Source organism: Spermophilus citellus (genome assembly GCF_964194105.1).
Source record: "Spermophilus citellus genome assembly, chromosome: 10".
Classification (NCBI taxonomy): Eukaryota; Metazoa; Chordata; class Mammalia; order Rodentia; family Sciuridae; genus Spermophilus; species Spermophilus citellus.
In genome coordinates, this window is record NC_138197.1 from 70,315,727 (window position 1) to 70,338,997 (window position 23,271).

Genomic DNA, 23,271 nt, shown 5'->3' on the forward strand with positions numbered 1-23,271 from the left:
ATTAGGATCATAAATGTGGGACTATGTCCTAAGCCAAAGTGTTACTTTGCATATAGGAAGTTCTTGTATTTGTTGGCTGAATCAGTGTTGCAACCTTTTCCTAATAGCGCTTTATCTGTAACATATTTATCCATCTTTAAGAAAAAGACCCACGCCTTTTGACTCTAGCATTTTGTAAATATTATGCAGTATCTCATTCCCTTTAAGACACATTGAAAGAAAAAAAATCCATTGCACTCATTTCGCCTCTTATTCATTCATTAGTACTCTAATCTTTCTCCACTATTCCTTTAAAACTGCTCTTAACTGGTTCATTGGTGATCTAGCTGCTAAACCCAGTGGGTATTTTTAAAAAATTCTTTTTTTTTTTTTTAGTTGTAGATGGATACAATGCCATTATTTTATTTATTTTTATGTGGTGCTGAGGATCAAACCCAGTGCCTCACACATGCTAGGCAAGTGCTCTACCACTGAGCTACAACCCCAGCCCCTCCAGTGTTTTTTTTTTTTTTCTTTCTTTTTTTTTTTAGTGCTTATTTTTTATTTGTGACTATATTCATCATCTCTTCCTTTCTTTCCCTGTGTGTCAGTATCAACTCTTTCCCCTGCCTGTTCTTTACAGGATTTCTTTGGGTGATATCATTCATACCCAAGACTTCAGCTACCACCTCCTACACTGATAGTTTCCAAAATCTATATACCTATGCTAGAGCTAATCTATTGCCTACTGGATATCCTCCCTTGTTTTTGACTAGCCATATATTAGCAGTGCCAGACAAGTGGCATTCATCAAACACTGATCAAAAGCAGCATAGAGCTTTTGAGATCCTCAGGCCTACAGATGAGGAAGCTGAGGCTTAAAAATGTATAATAACTTTTCTAGAGTCATAGACCTTGTTTGTAGCAAAAGAGAGTCTCTGGATGCCTGAAACCTGAGGTTATAGATCTCTGCCAAACATAAACTGTTTTCTGCCTCATTGGAGAAAACTTTTCCACTCTGACCTAAATGACTTGCTTATTTTATGATCCACGAGCTACAGCAATGGCAGTATTCTCCTTTCTTGTGTTTTTCCTTGTAAATTTTTTGGTTCCCAGAGCAGTGTGAATTGATTACCAACAAAATTTTTTTCTCTTCAAAAATTTTTTATACTTGCAAGAGCTCCTGCTTAGATTTTGATCAGTTGTTACTTTTATCTCCCCTATTTGATAAAGAATGCCTGGCTCATGTACACTGTTTAATGCCAAATTTAGTGACTAGTAATAGATGTTATTATTTATTTATTTGGTACCAGGAATTGAACCCAGGGAGCTTAACCACTAAGCCAGATCCCAGCCTTTTAAAATATTTTATTTAGAGAGAAGGTCTCTCTGAGTTGTTTAGGACCTTGCTAAGTTGCTGAGGCTGGCTTTGAACTCAAGATCCTCCTGCGTTAGCCTCCAGAGCCGCTGGGATTACAAGTGTGTGATACTGAGCCTGGCTATTGCCTGGTTTTAAAAAATTGTTTTAATGGATGCCAGAATAAAGCAGGGAGTAATTGACTATATCTTACTATTATTTGTATTGTTTTGGTACTGGGGATTGAACCCCGGAGCACTGTACCAGTGAGCTACATCCCCAGTCCTTTTTATTTTTTGAGACAGAGTCCTGCTAATTTGCTGAGAGTCTTGCTAAATTACTTAAGCTGGCCTCTAACTTTTGACCCTCCTGCCTCACCCTCCTGAGTTGCTGGGAATTCAGGCACATGCCACTGCACCTGCCTCTAGCTATTATTGCTGCAATCAGTTTTCTAATATTTCTAAGGAAATTAAAGATAAAAGTCAGGGGAAAGAAGCGCCCATAAAGAAAATTATCTCCCCTGCCACCCCTCCCCCTTTACCTCCTCCTTTTGGTAGTTTGGCAACATTCATGGTTAAATATATGCAGGCCTATTTTGTACATAATGGCACTATTTTTATACACACACACACACACACACACACACACACACTCATTTCTTGTTTAGATAATTTTTCCTCCTCATTGAGTTATCATTTTTCTTACTTTTAGATTGTTAGCATCTGAAGGCACTAATTTTGTTGGCTCTTAGTGCTCAAAATTTAGCATCTTAAATTGTCTGTAGAGACACTTAATGCACTCTCTCTGCCTCCTCTTTTAAAAAGAATCAGCCTGCTGCCTGCAAGTGGTGCATGCCTGTAGTCCCAGTGACTCTGGAGGCTGAGGCAAGAGGATCATGAGTTTGAGGCCAGACTCAACAACTTAGTTAGACCCTGTCTCAAAATAAAAAATGTAAAAAGGTTTGGGGATGTAGCTCAGTGATAAAGCACCTCCTGGGTTCAATCACTAATACCAAAAGCTCAGTGGTAAAGTAGAGCACTTGCCTGAAAAAAAGCAAGCAGCCTAGAATTTTCTAAATAAACTTTTTAGTGATAAAGATCTTGAAGACTCATCATAAGCACTCAAGGTAGGAATTATTCCAGTTTTACCTATTATGAAACCGAGGAACAAAGTTGCTCACTAACTTACCTATTTGTGAGTAAATGACAGACTTAGGGTCCAATGCCATGTAAACTTCCTACTAGGGGGAAAATCCTCTGTTTTTCCCACTGACTGAGCAAATTCATGATTCCTTTTGCTTTTAAACTTTCAAGCCATTTGCGTAGCAAATTTCTTATTTGCAGGCATAGTTTTTCTAAGTAGACAAATGAGCATACCTTTTGCATTAGGTGGATTAATTTAACCAGCTGCCTGATGTAGTCAGGCTTACAGTTTGGTTTCTCAGTGTCTTAAGTGTTATACTTGTTGCTTTGTATTTGTTTGAACTTGCTTTGTGCCTTAGGTGAAATACCATTTGTAAGAAGTCATATGTATATGACCTAGAAAACATAGTTGTGCAGCCAAAAAATGATTCTATGATTTGAATTTGGAGAGTAAGCAATCTGGGCTTATCCTCTACTTCTTAACACAGAAAATGTTTAGTAATTGTCATAAATGAGGTGAGAGGACATCTACTGAGAATGGAAAGTTGAATTTCCTTGAAATTTTTTGTAAGATTAGCAAGGTTTGAGTTACAAGAAGACTGTCAAACTGGGTGTGATGGTGCACGCCTGTAATCCCAGCGGCTCAGGAGGCTGAGACAGGAGGATCATGAGTTCTAAGCCAGCCTCACCAACAGCAAGGCTCTAAGCAACTCAGTGAGACCCTGTCTCTAAATAAAATACAAAATAGGACTGAGGATGTGGTTCAGTAGTTGAGTGCTCCTGAGTTCAATCCTCAGTATCAAAAAAGAAGAGAGAAGACCGTCAGTTGAAGACTTTTAGAACTGTTGATTTTTTTTTTTTAAGTTAGATGAATAAAAATTCCCATATTTTAATGGATTGTAGAATTTTATCAGAGTTTTATTTCTGGCTAAACTATGAAAATGTGATCTTAAGATTGTTTTTATCTGGTGTAAAAATAAACTATCGAGAGAATTAGAAATAAGCCAATGTTTTTGAAGGTTTAGAGTCCTCTTGGACAAATTCCACTGAGATATAGCAAGAAAAGTAGGTATAGAAAGACAAAAGTCAGCGGCTTGTGTAAGGGGTAAGAAGACCATTGTATTTTATGACTGTGTGCTTTATGTGTTTGTGAGCTTTCATGCATCCCTTCTGGAAGGAAGATGTTTGAAAATCAGTGACCACTGAATGTAATTTTATTGAATAAAATTAATATATAGCTCAGTTGGAAGAGGGCTTGCCTCGCATGCACAAGGCCCCAGGTTCAATCCCCAGCACCAGGGGGGAAAAAAAGGAAGAAAATTAATATTAAAGGGGCTAGGGGTTGTGGCTCAGTGGCAGAGAGCTCACCTAACGTGTGAAGAACTGGGTTCGATCCTCAGCACCACATAAGAAAATAAATAAATAAAATAAAAGTATAGTGTCCACCTAAAACTAAAAAAAAGTTTTTAAAATTAATATTTTTAAGGAAAATATAATAAAATATAATGATAAAAAATTTGCCATGTCTTCTGGCCAGCTATATCCAGGATAGGATCCAGTTCCTTTGCCTTTTTCAGCATTGCTTAAAATTGACCTCATTCACATTCTCAGCCTTATCTGTCTATCTATCCATCTATCTATCTATTTATTTATTTTCAATCTCTTTCTCTGTGTGGGTCTATTTACATCCTCTGTGAATGAAGAGTAATAACCTCAGTTCCAGCCAAAACCAACATCTACAACCTTCCTATCTAAAATTTACATTTAAAGATGGATTAGGTTGAGGAGATACAGGTGTATAGATTTGAAGACAATGACTCTTTAAAACTTTTTCTTCTTAGTCTCTCATTTCTTTTGGTCTCCCATTTTTTTCCCCTCTTAATTACCCCTTAATAAATGAAAAGGCCATATTCTATATTAGGTGAATATTTAGTAATAATAATGACTTTTTAACTGCCATTTTTAACAGCAGCTGGACACAGTTCTTAGGAGTTGGCTGTCTCATTTAGAAGATGAAAGGTATTTAGAGACAATTCACTCCAGGATTCTGGGGGATGGGGGGATTGTTGATGTCTTTTAGAAAGTCATCTATATATTTTGAAGAAAGTCATAAAAACAGTTAATCACATGTTGTTCATTTTATGAATAATAGGTTAGTTTTATTCCTTTATGGCATCTGATCTGGAGGCTACCTACAAAGAAAAGCAGTAGACAAAGAACAATAAGAAAAGGCTAGGGGAACTGGAGATGCCCCTCAGTGGTAGAGCTAGTCTAGTTTATGTCTTTTAGCAACACATTTATCTTGTAGCCTTGTAGTTTCTTGTTTTGTCATGAAGGTGATATTTTTCTGTTGATTGAAGATTGAATAGGATTTTTAATCTGAATTGGTTTCAGAATGTTTTGAAAATTGAGAATGGTGGTTGTGTTCTATAGAGCTGTTTAAAAAAGAGGGAAGTAGAGCTGGGCCAGTGGTGTGCACCTGTAATCCCAACTATTTGGAAGGTTGAGGAAGGAAGATGGCAAGTTTGAAGTCATGCTTGGCAACATAAGTGAGACCCTGCTTCAAACAAACAAACAAACAAACAAACAAACAAACAAACAAACAGAAAGAGTGAGGGGGAGACTGGGTTTGGTGTTGCTTTACTATGATCCCAGATGCTTGAGGGCAGAGGTAAGAGGATTGTAAATTTGAGGCCCCCCCCCCCCCGGAAATTGAGTGAGATTGTCTGAAAATAAAAAAATAAAAAGTGCTCTGCGTGGTTAAGTGATAGAGTGCTTGCCTAGCACATGTGAAACCCTGTGTTCCACCCCCTGTACTGAAAGAAGGAGAGTAAATTAGTGAATCTGGGGGTAAACCTCAGCCCCAGACTTTAAGTGTCTGAGGATTCCATGTTGAGAAATAAATAGTGGAGTCCTACCTTTATTATTATTTTTAATTAAAATTTTTTTTTGTAGTTCTATATGGACAGAATGCCTTTATTTTGTTATGTGACGCTTAGTATTGAACCCCAGCCCCATTTTATATAACCTCACATGTGTTAGGCAAACACTCTGCAACTGAGCCCTAACCCCAGCCCCAGAGTCTTACCCTTTGATTGGACCTGAAATACCAGCAGTAAGTCCAGTGACCTGTTCATCAGAGATTGAGTGTACAGCTTTTATATCTTTTGTTGCTCCATCTTTTGTTGGCCTTTTCTTCTATGATGGGCTTGATAAACTGTCTTCATCTTCATTGTCTGTCTGTTCTAAAAGTCATGCTTCCAGGCATAACCCAGGAGCAACTTTTGTGCCATCTTCCCAATCTTTCTGGATCAAAATTGGGAGCCTCTTTCTGAAAAGGAATATGGGGTAGTGTTTAAGAGCAGAGACTCTGGAGTTCAGCCTGCCTGGGTTCAAATTCTGATCACAGTACTTACTAGATGTGACTATAGATAGTTGCTTCAACTTCTATGCCCTGTAAAATGAGAGTGAAGATAATATCACAGTGAAAGACTGTTGCAAGACTCTTGGAATGGAGAGTAATACATTGTAAGCCTTGATAAGTGTTCTCATTTATGTTTATTGAGTATTATAATTATTTTGTTACCATTATTTCCTTTGTGCTTGGAGAGAACTTTGTTCATAATCTCTAGTGTAGCCCTTGTCAGTTTTTTTTTTTTTTTTTGGGGTGTGTGTGGTTTTGGTACTGGGGACTGAATCCAGGTCCTTTCACATACAAGGGAAGTGGTCAACCACTAAGCTATACAGCTCTTTTTACCTTATTTTGAGACAGAGTCTCACTAAGTTACCAAGGCCGGCCTTGAATTTGTGTTCCTCCTGCCCCAGTCTCCCCAGTAGCTGGTATTACAAGCATGTGCCACTATGCCTAGCTACTTGGTATTTTTATTGTGATTATTTGTTTAGACTGGTAACTTTTGACACTGTTATTTCATTTTTCCTTAATACTCTGTGTGTCCATTCAATTCTCAAAAATGTTTTTATTGCAATCCTAAAGTCCCCCAGCATGGTTTTTCTGACCAAACAGATGTGACTTTGAGGTGGCGCTATAGTAGCACATATATCTCTTTTTTCCCATTGGAGCAGAAAGAGTTTATGGCTATAGCTGTAATCCTTCCTCTCTGTCAGGATTGTTCCCTACAGAAAAAGTTATAACTGTCCAGAATTTTCCAAATCCAAAGTTTATTTTACATCTAATTGTTCAGAGTACTTGCAGGACTATAAATGAAATTACCCTTACCCTAAGTCCCTGCAAGACTCCTAAACCAGCTACCAAATGTGGCCATATCTGTACTGAACCAGCCAGTAGCAGAGTAAAACTAGCAAACTACTAAGAGATTATATCATTAGAATTTATACAATATTCTCATACTAAACCATGTCACCCATTTTGTAGTTTTTTTCTTTCTTTTTTTTTTTTTTGGTACTGGGGATTGAACTCAGGGGCACTTGACCACTGAACCACGTCCCCAGCCCCATTTTATATTTTATTTAGAGACAGGGTCTCACTGAATTGCTTAGCACCTTGCTTCTGCTGAGACTGGCTTTGAACTTGGGATACTCCTGCCTTAGCCTCCTCAGCCACTGGGATTACAGGCGTGCACCACTATGCCTGGCAGGCTTTTCTTTCTTTAACCAGGCTGAGGTCATGATGCTTCCTTTTGGATTTTTGAACTGCATTTAATGTGCAACTTTCTCATGGCACTTTTATTATGGAGTGTTAGTAATGTTTGTCTCTGTCTCCTTTCTATACCATAGTTGCTTACCCCTGCCCTTGCCTGGCTACAGGGTAGGCTTTAGGTGAATTTCAGAAAATGTTTGTTGGTATTGGTATCTTCTATAGCTCATACCGTGTACTGTGTGTGTGTTTGTTGGTGGGGGGTATTGGGGATTGATCCTAGGGGCACTTCCACTGAACTCATTCATCCTCAGCTCTTTTTGTTTTTATTTTATTTTTTATTTTAAGACAGGGTCTTACTGAGTTGCCCAGGTTGACCTCTTAACTTTTGAACCTACTGCTTCAGCCTCCCAAGGCACTGGGATTACAGATGTATACCACTATACCTAGCCAGATCCTCTACTTTAAATTTTTATTGGTGCATATAATTATACATAATAGTGGGATTCATTATGTCATATTTGTACTTGCACAAAACATAAGTCCATCAATCCAGGCCCTATACTTTTAATCACAATAAAAACTTTGCAAGGTATATACTATTGTTTCCCATTTTATAGATGTGGAAACTGAGACTTGTCCAGAGGTTAAATCAAACATGTCCAGAGTCATATAGCTAGGAAGCTATAAAGCTCTGTTCTAGATTGGGTTGTGTTTAGCTCAGATACTAAATTCTTAATTACAGCCCTGTGGTACCACCTTATCGGTGTAAATGTGTGACTAAATGGCTAACTAAAGGACCATCCTCCCTTCTATCACCTTGTGACCCGTAAGTAGGTTGACTGACAACTTCTACCTACCTCCTCCCTGTCTGCTCACTCTTGTCAGTAGGATTGAACATGACTGGTAGGCTGCTTATACCAGGTCATTTTTGTTGACTCTGGGTAGTGAGAAAAGAAGTTGGGAACATATTTCCTTTCTATTTTTAATATTTATTTTTTATCTTTATTTTTAATATTTATTTTTTATCTTTATTTTTATGTGGTGCTGAGATTTGAACCCAGTGCCTCAGGCATGCTAGGCGAGCGCGCTACCACTTGAGCCACATCCCCAGCCCACATTATTTCCTTTCTGTTTCACCTCATACATACATCTTTCCATGTCTGGTATTAACTATTCAAAATTGTGGTAGGATCGATGCCACTGGATAGTCTCAAGTGGTTTGGGTCTTAGATCTCTAATGGCTTGTCTCTTGGTTGTTGGGTCAGCATCTTCTTTTTTAAATGTTTCATTTTTGGATAGTAGGAATTGAAACTAAGGGCACTTTACTGCTAAGCTACATCCCTTGGCCTTTTTATTTTTAAAAATTTTGAGATAGGGTCTCCCTAAGTTACTGAGGGTTTTGCTAAGTTGCTGAGACTGACATCAAACTTGTGATCATCCTTCCTCAGCCTCCTGAGTTGCTGGGATTACAGGCTGTACCACCATGCTCAATGTCTTCTCATAAGACCATGTACCTCCATACCTGCCAGATACTGCTAACCCCTGGATGTGGCTGCTCTTCTAAGTGTACATGAGGGTGGAAAGAATACTTTATCCTAGTGGGAGGGGTAGGCTAATCTTCATGTATTTAATTCTCAAGAGCCTTGTACACTGGGTTTACCTTAGGTTCACGCCATTTTATACAGGTATAATTTTGGTGCTCTTTCATGTTCCATATACCACATGGCAAAAAGTGTGTTCTGAGAATTCCTGTGGTCTGACTTAGTGTCTTAAAAGAAGAAGAAGAAAATGACTTAGTGTCTGTGAGCTCCCAAGGTTCCCTTTGGGCTAGGTATCTGAGACAACATTCCCTCCCTCTATCCCCCCCTCACATTGAGCCAGCAGAACCACCCAGCATATTCCAGACTGGATTCCATAGTGCAGCAGTCTCCAAACTTGCCTGACTTTTGAGATCTATTGAAAAGTACTTGTCAGAAGTATAGATTTCCGGCTCCTAATCCAGGCTCATTGAATGAGAATCTCCATGAGAGATTGGGAATTTATGTTTTTACAAGTTTCTCAGATGATTCTTAAAAAATGGTCACTGGCTGGGGATGTAGCTCAGTTGTAGAGTGCTTGTCTAGCATGCATGAAACCCTGGGTTTCAATCCTCAGCATCACAAAATGCAAAAAATGAGGGTGGATGTGAGAGGAGAGAGAGAAGAGAGCTTAACTGGTAAGAATGCTTTAAGAACCCAAACTATCTGTGGATCAGGCAGAAGAATTATAGGTTCAAGGCCAACCTGGGCAATTTAGCCAGACCCTGTCTCAAAATAAAAATTGAAATTAAAGGCTGGGGCTGTAGCTCAGGGGGTAAAGTGCTTGCCTAATATGCACAATGTTGTTTGGTTCAATCCACAGCACCAAAAAAAGGGGTCGGGGGAGTACAGTGGGCGGGGGTTGGGGGAGAAATGTGGAATGACAAATTCTCACTGAAATCTTATGTCTGGTCTAGCTGAGGGGCTATATCTGGATTTGAAGGTTTTCTGCCTTTCAGTGCCCTGTGATTTATATACCATTCCTCTCTTCTAGCAGTCAAAGTATTGCTTTTCTGATCATCTTGAAGGTCTTTTGTCAAGTTAGATGTCCTAAGTTTCAGTAAACTTCTAGCTCACTAAATTCTTTTCCTTGGGTCTTTCACCTTCTGCTGAAGATCTCTATTTCTCCCATTTTAATTTTCCGCCCAAGTACACACATCTTTGATTTATTGTTTTCTTACTGCCTCCATTTTACTAATTCATTCAGCCACTCTTTCAACAAATGTCTATTGTGCCAGACTGTGGGCAGGCTATAGTGATGAACAAGACACAATCTCTGCCCTCAAGTGTATAGTCTAGTAGGGAGATAGAGGTGTAAACAAATAATTAAAATACCAGTGATGTGCTAAGTGCTATCACAGAAATATGCTCAGAGTTGTAAGAGGGCTAGGAGGAGTAACTAAAAAACGGTGGAAAGCTCACAATGGAGGTGACTTTTGAACAGGGTCTAGGGTCAGGAAAGAGAGGGGCATCTTTAGGTTACTGAATGGGCAAACATTCATAGTCCTTCCATTTTCAGTGCTGCCCTGTTCTTCCCAGGTCTTTTTAATTCCTTTGCTGTTTTATGAATGTAACAGATCTAATTGGGATGGCTGAATTAGACCTTCTTGATTGATCCCTTTCAAAACCTGAAATGATTGGTTGATGGATAATCCCAGCTGCCAAATCTAATAGTTTGTTTCATGACTATTTATTGACAGTGAATGATAGAGACTATAAGCACTGAAGAATGCTTTTTAAAGGCCTTTCTCTTTATCATATGTGTTCTGAGCTACAAGAAGTGGTCTTTATGCCCCTAGGGAGCAGAGGGGGAGATAAGGAGAGAGAAGGCTGAAGAGCTTTTTAGTGAGGAATGGAAGAGGAGAATGGTCCATTATTTTTTTTACAATAAGAGACATAATTTCCTGTTTCTAATGAAGGCTTCCTTGGTAGTAGGTTCCTGTCCCTTTGTTAATTGTGTATATTGTTTTGGGATTACAGAGCTCTGAAGTTGACTAATTTGTAAAGGTTTTTATTTTATTTTTTTTAATGTTTCACTAGATAAAAAGAGATGAAGAACCATTGTGATTAAATTTGTACAATTCAGTAAGTAGGACTGAAATTTAAGCATACATATTATTTTTGAAATAATAAATGTTTATTGTAGAAAAATTAGAAAATATAGAAAAACGAAAAATGCTACAACCAATTCATAATCTTGCAAACCATAGTGTTAATATATTGACATAAAACTGGGGGTGTTGCTCAGTGGTAGAATATTTGCCTAGCATGTACAAGGCCCTAGATTCAATCCTCAGCGCTTCAAACAAAAGCAATTAAAAAAAAAAAAGTGTATAAGTGAGGTGCGGTGGCACACACCAGTAACCCCAGTAACTCAAGAGGCTGAGGTAGCCGGGTGCAGTGGGGCATGTCTGTAATTCCCATGGCTCAGGGGATCACGAGTTCAAGGCCAGCCTCAGCAAAATTGAGGTACTAAGCAACTCAGGGAGACCCTGTCTCTAAATAAAATACAAAAATGGGCTGGGGATGTGGTTCAGTGTTGAATACCTTTGAGTTCAATCCCTGATACTGGCACCCCCCCCCCCAAAAAAAAAAAAGAGAGGTGGCTGAGGCAAGAGGATTGCAAGTTGGAGGCCAACCTCAGCAATTTAGTGAGGCCCTAAGCAATTTAGTGAAACCTGTCTTAAAAAAACAAAAAGGGCTGGGAATGTGACTTAGTGGTAAAGTACCCTTGAGTTAAATCTCCAATCCCCCACCTCAAAAAAAGATGTATAAGTATTCTATTTCTATGCATAAATATATGTATTTTAAAATATTGCTTTTCTGAAAAAGCAATATTCTGAAAAAGGGAGGCTGAGGCAAGAAAATCCTGAGAAACTTAAGGAGACCCTGTTTCAAAATAAAGAAGAAGCTGGTGTATAACTCAGTAACAGAGCTCCCCTGGATTCAATTCCCAGTACCATTAAATAAACAAACCAACAAATTAAAGTGTCTATTTAAAAAGAAACAAATAAATAGAATGTACTGTGTGAACTATTATCTTGTTTTTCTTTCTGCTAAATATTTTGACCATCTTATTGTGTTAGCAAATATGTATCTACAGAATATTTATTTTTAATGAATTTTGTGGGAAGGGTACTGGGAATTGAACCCAGGGATGCTTAACTACTGAACCACATCCCTAGTCTTTATTTGATTCGATTTTGAGGCAAGGTCTTGCTAAATTGCTCAGGCTGGCTTTGAACTTGAGATCCTCTTGCCTCAGACTCCCAAGTTGCTGGGATTATAGGCATGTATCGATATACCTGGTTAATATAAATCAAGCTTGTTTTGTTAAAATCAGACTCTGTTACAATATAAAACAAAGTGAAACTGGGCTATAATGCCATCCCCTAAGGATAAACAATTTAGTAAGTAGCCTTCCAGATTAATTTCTATAAATATGCAAACATATCTCTTATTGTATTTTAAAAGACTAGACCCTAGATACCTCTGTTCTGCTGCTTGCCTTTTGTACTTAATATGTTTTAGACATCTTCCAGTGTCAGTACATTTGGAATACTTGCATATTATCATATAGATCAGGAATCTTTGTCCTCAGAACTGTTGACATTTTATACTGGGTAAGTCTTTGTTGTGGAACTGCCTTGTTCATTGCAGGATGTTCCCTAACCTCTGTCCTTCAGATGCCAGTAGTACCTCTTCCTCCACTTGTGACAAAACTGTTTCCAGGCATCCCCACCCTGGGGCAGGGTGTGTGTGTGTATATATATGCACAATTGCTTCTAGTTGAAAGCCACTTATAAAGATATAAGCAACTAGTTTGCTTCCAGTTTTTTCACTACAAAGAATGGGGCACAGAATATGTTTATATTGATTTTTGTGCAACTGTGTTAATATTATCATTAAGTAAATTCCTAGAAGTATGGTTAGTTGCTAAGTCAAAATTTTGATGGAAATTGCCAAATTACTTCAAAAGGGTAATTTATTTATTTTTGTAAAACTATATTCTTATGATTCCAATGATTATCTGGATCCAAAGCTATATTCTTATGAGTTCTGGATTCAGATAACCAACTTCTGATGAGACACACACCTCTTGGTGACCCACAAACTTAAGTACAGGGTCAGCTTTTGTCTTCTCACTTCACCAGACATATACTTCTTGCCATATTTGTTTGTCAGATAGCAACATCATCTGCCTGGTTGCTCAAGCTAGAAACTACCTTCTCTACCCTATATTCACCCACTCGGCAGATTCTATCCAGTGGTACTCCTTAATCTTTCTCTTAATTTGCTTTTCATCTCTGGGAACTTGCTGCAGCACAGATATGCATGTGGTGCCCCCTGCTGCAGCCCTCCAGTGAGCCCTGGTGCTCTCCCCTTAACTAGCATCATCAGCTTCTTTTTAAATAAAACTTTCTTGAAAGGTTGAGACTGGAGGATCCCAAATTTGAGGCCAGCCATGACAATTTAGCGAGATCCTTTTTAAAAATAAAATAATAGAAAGGTCCAGGAATGTGCCTCAGTGATAGTTTCCCAGGGTTCAATCCTAGTCCAAAGTAGAATAGAATAATAGAATAGCTTTCTCTGGTTTTAAAAAAAAAATTCAGTTTTGAAAAGCAGTGCTCTATCATGTCATATGTACTTCACTACATATACTTGTTCTCCCAGCTTTGACTCAGTCATCTGCCCTTGAATGCCCTGTTGGCCCTCTGCATTTCCTATTCCTTTTAGCCTGCCCTGTACCTGTTTATCTTCTCCCCTTTCCTTATTACCTGAGACATTTCTTGCCACTTCAGCTACACATTTCCTCCATTTATCAGTTTATCCTTATGACATTTTTTGTATCTGTGCTTTGTATGTGCTTCATGTTTACTTTTAAAATTTAACCTTGTAGAAAAGACAGCCATATGTGTAAATAATATAAACCAGTAAATCAAGGAGAGAGGATATAGGAATTCCAGCTTCAGATTCCAGCACAGATGTTAGGATAGAGGATGGTCTTTTAAATATCCCATTCGAGTGCCTAAGCCATCACTTAACTAGACTTATGTTTTGTAGTTCTCTATAGCAGTGTAAGAAAATACTTCACAAACCAGTTGCATCCATTTGGTTAAACTGAAACTTTTGAAGGAGATCATTGTCAGCCTCGCAGCATTCCATTTTAGGATATTTTAAATTCCAGGAAGCTAGGGGTGCCTACAGTGGTACATGCCTGTAATCCTGGTGACTCAGGAGGCTGAGGCAGGAGGATCGTGAGTTCAAAGCCAGACTCAGCAACTTAGTGATACTCAGCAATTTAGTGAGACCCTGTTTCAAAAATAGAAAGGCTAGGGATATGGTTCGGTAGTTGAGAGCCCCTGGATTCAATCCCCAGTGCCAAAAAGAAAAGAAAAGAAAGTCGGGATAGTTTGGAACTGGGAATCTCTGCTGGATTATGTCACACATTGTTATGCAAGATTGGCACAGGGACAAGCCCTACAATTCTCTGTAAAAAGTCCACTCCAAGTCTGTGGGAAGTTACACTTAGCAAAATTTTGGCAAAGAACCATACATTTTTCCTTAGACTGTGTGTGGTAGTTCTATAACACTCTGTAATTAATTTTATTTTTATAATGAGAACAACCACAGAATAAGAATAATGCATAAACTATTTCTGTTTCTTACTATTTTAGGGGACATCACACAGAAGGGATATGAAAAGAAGAGGTCCAAACTCCTGTCTCCTTACAGCCCACAGACACAAGGTAGGTGATGAGAAATGGTATTAACTTTTTCAGTATTTTTATACCAAATGGATGCTGTCTTACAAGAAATATACCTTTAATTTGTTCCTGTTTTGTTTTTTGTTATTGTTTTGTTTGTTTTCTCACCAAGGGAGAGGAAAAAAAGGAAGGAAAGAAAGGAGGAAATGAATCTTAATTGAGCATCTGCCATGTGCAAGGCACTTTAAAAATACACATAGTCATCAAGTCATTTATGCAGAGCTTGGGTGATAGTATGTGAAATACTGAGATGATTCAATGGCAGAAGATTCCAGGCCATGGAAAAACGTCATCTTATTTATGCCAGAGCACAAACTTTGATGGAGAACAAGGAGAGCAAGATAGGGAGGAAGAACAGATCTAGAATTATAAGGTACCTCAAGTGTTGTATGACTGGAGGATTTAGGGGCAGGACCCCAAATAAACATAGGGATTAATTAACAGCTTGATTTATTGCTTTTGTAAAGAGATTGACAAGTTATTTTTTTTTAATATTTTTTTTTTAGTTGTGGATGGACCTTTATTTTATTCATTTATTTATCTGTGGTGCTGAGAATCAAACCTAGTGCTTCATACATGATAGGCAAGTGCTCTATCTCTGAGCCACAACCCCAGCCCTCTTTTTTTTTTTTTTTAAATATATATGTTTTTTAGTTGTAGGTGGACAATACCTTTATTTACTTTAATGCAGTGCTGAGGATCAAACCCAGTGCCTCATGAGTGCTAGGCAAGGGCTTGACCACTGAGCCAAAACCCCAGCCCCTTGACAAGTTTTTTAAATATCTAAAAGACGTGAGTCACTTTTGTGCTTAATTCCAAAGGGGTTGCCATACCTTGACTTCTAAACAAGGCTTATCTCTCTCTTTTTTTGTACTGGGGATTGAACCCAGGGGTACTTTACTACTGAACCATATCCCCAGCCCTTATTATATTTTATTTAGAGAGAGAGTCTCCCTGAGTTTGCATAGGGCCTCCCTAATTTGCTGAGGCCGATGTTGAATTTGCAATTCTCCTGCCTCAGCCTACTGAGTTGCTGGGATTATAGGTGTGTGCCACCATGTTTGGTTGGTCTTCTTTTTATTATCACTTTGTGCAGCAGTTGTAAACATTGTCAATAACAAAATACTCCCTCTGCTGAGGCAGACAGCTTAATTGCTGCCTTGGTATGTCATTTAGTCACTTTCTCCCTCTCAGGCAGATTCTTCCGCCGGTATTATTGTACTGTTTTTTAAAAAAGGTAGGGAGGGAGGGAGGAAGGATTTTTCCTTTACTTGTCAACCTCTGTCAACTTCACCATCTCTATTGCCTGCTTTATAATCAAACTGCTCAGAACTGTGCATACTGTCTATTGTTTTAACTGCTCACTTCTCAGCCTATTCCAGGAATAATCATTATTAATCATTATTCCAATTATTTCTGGAATAATCATCTTCAAATCTCAGTAGTATTTGGCACTATACTTCTCAAATCTCTTCTTTTGAAGAACCCCCCCTAATTCTTCTTCCCCTTCTCTTGTGTCTTCTCTTAGCCATCCTTCTCTGTTAAATACTGCAATTTTCAAGACAAGGCTCCAAGCCCTCTTGTCCTCTCACTCTGTACTAGTGGTTCTCAAGTTGTAGTTTACATCAGAATTACTGGAGGGTTTATTAATACACAGATTGAATGGCCCTATTCTCAGAATTTCTGATTCAGTAGATCCAAGGTACAGCCTGAGAATTTGCATTTTTGTCAAGTTCTAAAGTAATCTTGAGGTTCCTGGTTCAGGGACTGAGAACCAATGTGTTTCTTATTTTCCTGGATTATTTTAGCCACACCTGTGGCTTTAATTATCGTTTGAATACAGGTAACTCACAAATAATATCTTCAGTCCATATGTCTCCTGAGCCCCTGATCCATAGTTCCAACTGCATGCTTTATATATCTTAAAAGGCACCTCCATTTCAACATATTCAAAATTAAATTTATGACTTGTGCACCAACCCTGCTACCACTACCAACCCCTCCCTACAAACACTGAAAATCCAGCTATAGCTACATCGAACTTGCTCCTATCCTTCTTTTTTGGCTTTTCCTCTTCTGAGTAAATACAATTCATATCCATAACCACAACATGTTAGAAACTAAAAAGTCATTCCTCTCTTGTCAGTCAGTTTTGGTAAATTTAATTTTTAAAGGAAATATATTTATTTTGTATAAGTTTTCAGATTTATTAAGTTTTTCCCAACTTTTTTTTTTTTTTTTTAAACTTGGCTTTATTTATATTGTTTATTTGGAGTTGGGGATGTACCTCAGTGTTAAAGTACTTTTTCTTTTTCTTTCTTTTTTTTTTTTTTAAATACAACACACAGGTTGCTTTATTTTTTTAATGTTTATTTTAAGAGAAAATCTTTTTTTTTTTTAGAGAGAGAGAGAATTTTTAATACTTATTTTTTAGTTATCAGTGGACACAACATCTTTGTTTGTATGTGGTGCTGAGGATCGAACCCGGGCCGCATGCTACCGCTTGAGCCACATCCCCAGCCCTTAAAGTACTTTTTCTGCATTCATAAGGTTCTAGGTTCCATCCCCAGTACCCAGGGTAGGAAGGTGGAGGGTAGTTATGTATTACTTTTGCTTATTAGTGTCTCTCCTTCTCCCCTCACCTTCTCTTTTCTTGATCAGTTTTCCTAGAAGTTTGTCTTTTCAAAGAATAAACTTTTCGTTTTATTGAGTATGTCTTTATCTTCTGATTCATTATTTTTGGGTCACTTAAGTATTTTTTTCTATTTTCTTTACTCTTATGTACTTTTAAAAATCTTTCTGAGTTGCATGCTTAGATTGTCTGCCTTTTTTCATAAGATAAATTTTCTTCTTCATCCCTCGCCACTCCCATACTTACAGATTGAATCCAAGGGTGCTCTACCACAGAGCTATACCCCCAGCCCTTTTATTTTTTATTTTGAGGCAGGGTATTACTAAGTTGCCAAGGCTGGCTTCAAGCTCACAATCCTCCTTCCTCAGCCTCCCAAGTTGGTGGTATTACAGACATGTGCTTATATCCCTGATAGATGAATCAGTCTTCCTCCCTCCCTCCCTCCCTCAATATTTTTTTAAAGTTATCAATGGATCATTATTTTATTTATTTATATACAGTGCTGAGAATCGAACCCATTGACTCACATGCTAGGCAAGTGCTCTACCACTGAGTCACAACCCCAGCCCAGATTAATGTTTCTTAACTTCACCATGGTCAGAGAACAAACCTTTACAAAATCATGTCTTTGTTATTAAGCTGTACCTAGTCTTTGGTAAATTTCTGTTAACTCATTTATTTGTGTTTTAACTGTTGAGTTGATAGGTCTGTTTACATTAGCTCAAACGAATTTTTTACTAACTTTTTGACCGAACTATCAATTCTGATAAAAGTGTTTCAACACACTTGTACTGTGACTATAGAATTATTAGGTTCCCTTGTAATTCTGTCAAGTTTTGCTTTTGTATTTATTTATTTATCTATTTGTTTTTTATTTATTTGTAGTCTAGGTATTGAACCCAGGGTTTTGACAAGGCCTATCCTAAGGCTTTTTGTTTGTTTAATCTAAACTTGGTCTAGAGTTATCAGGTATCTTTATTTTCTTCCCAAACAACACAAGGACTTTAGGATGCTTTGATGTTGATCACCATCACTTCCCATCTTTTATTATTATTATTATTGTTAGTAGTAGTAGTACTGGGGACTGAACCCAGGGGCCCTTTACCACTGAGCTACATCCTCAGTCCTTTTTATTTTAAGGTAGGTCTTGCTAAGTTCCTGAGGCAGGCTTCCCAACTTTTTTTTTTTTTTTTGGTGGTGCTGGGGATTGTACCCAGGTCCTTGTGCATGCGAGGCAAGCAGTCTATTAACTGAGCTATGTCCCCAGCCCTAGCCTCCATCTTTTGATTCTCCTGTCTCAGCTTCTTGAACTGCTGGGATTACAGGCATGCGCCACATGCCTGTTTCCCATTTTATATTTTAGCATCACTTTGTTTACATATGCTTCAATTATCAGTTATTATTATTGTGTTATGTAGATAGTGATAGTTAATAATTATTTCTTTGTTTGCTACTCCTTTTTTTGATATTTATTTTTTAGTTGTAGTTGGACACAATACCTTTATTTCACTTATTTTTTTTTTTATGTGGTGCTGAGGATCAAACCCAGGGTCTTGCACGTGTGAGACGAGTGCTCTGCCTCTGTGCTACAACCCTAGCCCTGCTACTCCTTCTTTTAAAAATAATTATAAAAGCACTATTCCTTCTTATTTGTCTTCTTAGTTCAATCTCCTTTCTAAATGCATTCTTTTTTTTTTTTTTGATACTTGGAATCAGACCCAGAGATGCTCTACCCGCCCCCTTTTAAAATTATATTTTATCTTAATTTAATTTTTGAGATAGGTTCTCCCTGAGTTGCCCAGGCTGGCCTTAAATTTGTGATTCTCCTGCTCAGCTTTCTGAGTTGTTGGGATGGTGTGTGTCGAATTGCTCAACCCTAAATGAATTTTTTAGTAAGCACATACTTTAGTGAGAATATTAGTAGTAAATTCTCTTCAATTTGTGTATATTCTTTTTTGGGGCGGGGGGGGGCATCTTTATTCTTGAACAGGTATCTTTCCCAAAAAGGAATGTGTTATAGGGCTGGGTAATCTATATTATATAAATTCTGTAGGAAAAGAGGAGATTATTCCTTAGCATATTGACCCCATATATATTTATAGATTTTGAAGAAAACATTTGGTTCAATTTTTTTAATGGCATTGGATTGCAAATTTAAAAATTATTTTAGAGTCTGATATAAAATCAAATGAAATAAAAAGAAAATAATTTAGTTAAACAAGCCAAACTTCATCTGGCATTTAAGGATCATGCTGTCTTTGGGGATTGAATTCAAGGGTGCTTGACCACTGAGCCCCATCCCCAATCCTATTTTGTATTTTATTTAGAGACAGGGTCTCAACACTAAGCATTTTGCCTTTTCTGAATCTGGCTTTGAACTCACCATCCTCCTGCCTCAGCCTCTTGAGCTGCTGGGATTACAGGCGTACGCCACCACACCTGGCTCCATGCTGTCTTTTAAAAAGATAAAAGTATCCCTGGGCATATGCCTGTAATCCCAGTGGCTCTAAAGGCTAAGGCAGAAGGACCACAAGTTCAAAGCCACCCTCAGCAAATTAATGAGGCTCTAAGCAACTCATCGAGACCCGGTCTCTAAATAAAATATAAAAAAAGCGCTGGGCATGTGGCTCAGTGGTTGAATGCCCCTGGGTTCAATCCCCAGCACCCCCTTTCCCCCACAAAGAGATAAATATATTGTTATGAAGATTCAAATTACATTTAAGACTTCAGAATGCTCCCACTTTGAGAGGCATATTCACACCTCCCATTTTCTGCTCATGCTGCCCCATGTACTCTTGACAGGAATGGCTCACAGAATGTCTTTCAGTAGTTGGAAGCTGCTGGGGCCAAGTATAAAGGTTCCCACACGCCTCAATTAGCAAAATTCCAGGGAGAGGGCCAGGAAATTAACTTTCTTTTGGCACCATCCGAAGAACTGAATTTTCATAACAATTGTATGGCTCCTCTGTAAATTAATCACTCTTGGTGACTTTTGTAGTTGTAGAAAAATGGAAAGTTTTGAATTAGGAAGGCAACTTCCTTGTGCTGATCCTTTAGTCTAATCTTTAAGTTCAGAAACTTTAAATAGAAGTAACTGATAAATCCAGCCAGCTTTAATAGAAAAAGAGTTTATTTTAAAGACACAGGGTTACTGACAGAACCGAAGGGCATGTATTTACTAAGCACTGACTTTGTTCCAGGTACTGTTTAGATACCAAGGAAACAGCATTGAATAGGGCTGACCAGACCCTACCTTTGTGAATCTTTGCTGCCTCTACCCAGAACCTACCACTTTCTCCCTCACTCTGGAAGGGTTTTGCTCTATTGGAGAAGTTTTAGGCAGGCCCATCCCCCTTATCTGAGTTGCATTTAAAAAAAACTCCCTCTAGTTATCCCATAGATTATTGTCTATTATGCATCTTACTTTCATAATGGACCTTTAAGGTCTTTAAAGTCATTCTGTTTAATTATTTTAATTTTTCTTGTCCCCAGTTTCTAGCATTAGTGCCTTACATCTAATAGATGTTCTACAAATATTCGCAAAACTAACAGAGAATTTAGAATTTCTAGTTTTTTAAAAAATAAACATTTGTGAAAATGAAAGTGTTGGATAGTGAAAGAAGTGGTTACTATTCTTCATGCCAAAAAATGATCTCTTGTACTGCGTTGTTCCTGGTAACTTGTCTTCCCCTCAGTCAGTCTGTTCACTCAGACTTACTAAAACCTTAAAAGACACTGCCGTTTGTTAATTCTCATCTGAGATTTTTTTAAAATTTAATTTTTATTTTTAAGTGAAATTAATGTATCTATAATTGTATTATATTAGAATAGTAATACAAGGGCTGGGGATATAGCTCAGTCGGTAGAGTGCTTGCCTAGCATGCACAAGGTCCTGGGTTTAATCCCCGGACCTCCCCACCCCAAAAAAAAAGAAAAAGAAAAAACAGTGTTACAGATTCATAACAATAGAAACAAGCAGTGCTCTGCCACCCCTTTTCCAGTGACAACTTCTTTGAAGTGTTTTTATTGTTTCTTCTGATAGTTACCTCTGTATTCTAAATAATCATTTTTACTGTTTCTTGACTTTTTTTCTATTTGAAGCATAATTTGTTCATTTCCTACTATGAAAGAACCTTTTTCTCTTATGCCTCTCTCCCTCCTTGACCACATAAATACCACACCTTCCCTCTTTCTCTTCTCCCCTTCCTTCACATTTTACAACACATACTCAGTCTGTGAAGTATGTTCAATATATTATGTATATATTTTTGCTGTTGCATCAGCATGCAGTGTTTTTATAATGGTGTAAATATTATTCATACTTTGGCTTCCTATGATTACATTTCCTTTCTTACACAACTTTCTGCTTTTTCCAGAGTTAAATCTATCAGTTGTTATTCTTTTTAAGAACCAGCTTCTGTTCTTCATCTCTCTTGGGTCCATCTGAAGTCATTATTCTTTTATATTGCTGTAGACCTTCATTGTCACTCTAGTGGCAATTTGAGAAGGAATGGACATAGGTCAAAGTGTTCATTCTTCCATGTTCAATCAGAATTCTTTATTTTAACATTTCTATGTAAGAATTGTTTAAGATTTGTTGCAGAAAGATGATTTGTGTCAACCTAAAAGATCTCAGAGATCTTAGTACTTAATTTTGGCTGTTCACCAGCAAGCTGAACAGCCTCATTTAAGTGTTGAAATTGGGAGACCATCTTCCTCTGGCTGAGTCCTAGAAGAGAAGTGGGTACCCTGCCTCCACTGTTTTGCAGTTCTTTGCTGTTTAAAATTGTCCTTTACTCTCTAGTGGCTTCTCCTGTAGGATCCCCAATTTTTTTGCTTTAGTATATCACTGCAGCTTCTGTTTTTGATGGCATTGGTGAAGACATTCCATTCTATCTTAACTATATTTGAGATTATTTCCAACCTTTATGTATTTGTTTTTCTTCTTTCATTCTTTGATTTTCTGTTGCTGTCTTTCACTGCATTTAATTAGGTTTTGTCTTCCACTTCAGAATAGGATCTCAATTTTTATGTGTTCCTACTTGGCCAATAGGTTTGCACTGTATTTTTTCCCCAGGCCCTCACTCACTGCCCTTTTACGGATAAAGCATATCTGTTCTGGGTATGATTGTGTGATGGCATTCTCTAAGTAAAGGTTTTTCCCAAACTTGGTTTGACTACTGCTTGATTTTTTAAAAAAGTATTTTAGTTGTCAATTGACCTTCATTTTATTTATTGATATGTGGTGCTGAGAATCAAACCCAGTGCCTCACACATGCTAGGCAAGTTCTCTGCCACTGAGCCATATCCCCAGCCCCTGCTGCTTGTTTTTGCTAGGGGGTTTTGGCTCAGTGTCCCAATATATACACATATACTATGGTTGCTAGTTGTTCCATGCTCCCTTCATCATAGTTCTTCTTAGGTCAGTCTGACCTTTAAGGTTGTACATATATGTATATGACTGGGTTAAATGGAAACAAAGGAAAACACTTGTAGTTTCTCTCCCTGCACCTCAGTAACACCTCTTGAGAATAATCTATAACTCTGTTTTTTTGATGTCATTATGTAAGTTATATGATAATAGAGTTGTAAATTTTTACATAAAACTGGTATAACTTAGAGGCTGGGGCTATAGCTCAGTGGTAGAGTGCTTGCCTTACCCATATGAGGCACTAGGTTCGATCCTCAGCACCACATAAAAATAAACAAAATAAATATATTGTGTCCGTCTTAATTGTTTTTAAAAAAGCCTGGTATAATTTTGAGATACACAGATAAGTAGGCTGTTTAGATCACCATTTAAACATATCCTTTAAATTGATATGTCTTTAATAGTCTTCTCTTGTCCCCCAGCCATATACTGTCATTGGTGGAAGAGAACAGACAGACAAGATCTTAATTATTTGTTTTAACCAAAATATTAAGTCAGCAATGTAAAAGACCAAGGGCTAATTATTATAGGAAATACAAAATGAATAATGTTAGCCTCTGACCTCAGGGTATTTATACTATAAACAGGAGAGATTAGGCTGTTATTACAAATGAGGGTCATAAAGATAGAGTAAAATAAGACCATAAGAGAATTCTGAATAAAGCATTGTAGAAATTCAAAGGGACTAAACTTAAAAACCAGTTATTGAAATCAGAAATATAGCCAGGCACAGTGTCACACCCCTTAGCTACTTGGGCTAAGGCAGG

The 23,271-nt window shown here is 37.8% G+C and overlaps 1 protein-coding gene across 3 annotated transcripts in view; it reads left to right on the forward strand.

Annotated features, from left to right (window-relative positions):
- Positions 1-23,271, forward strand: part of DIP2B (disco interacting protein 2 homolog B) — a 249,975-nt gene that overhangs the window by 113,774 nt on the left and 112,930 nt on the right. For all 3 annotated transcript variants that reach the window (XM_081309072.1, XM_081309070.1, XM_081309071.1), the window contains exon 2: positions 14,352-14,423. In XM_081309072.1, coding sequence (XP_081165198.1) covers positions 14,352-14,423 — 72 coding nt within the window. The remainder of the gene's footprint in view (positions 1-14,351; positions 14,424-23,271) is intronic.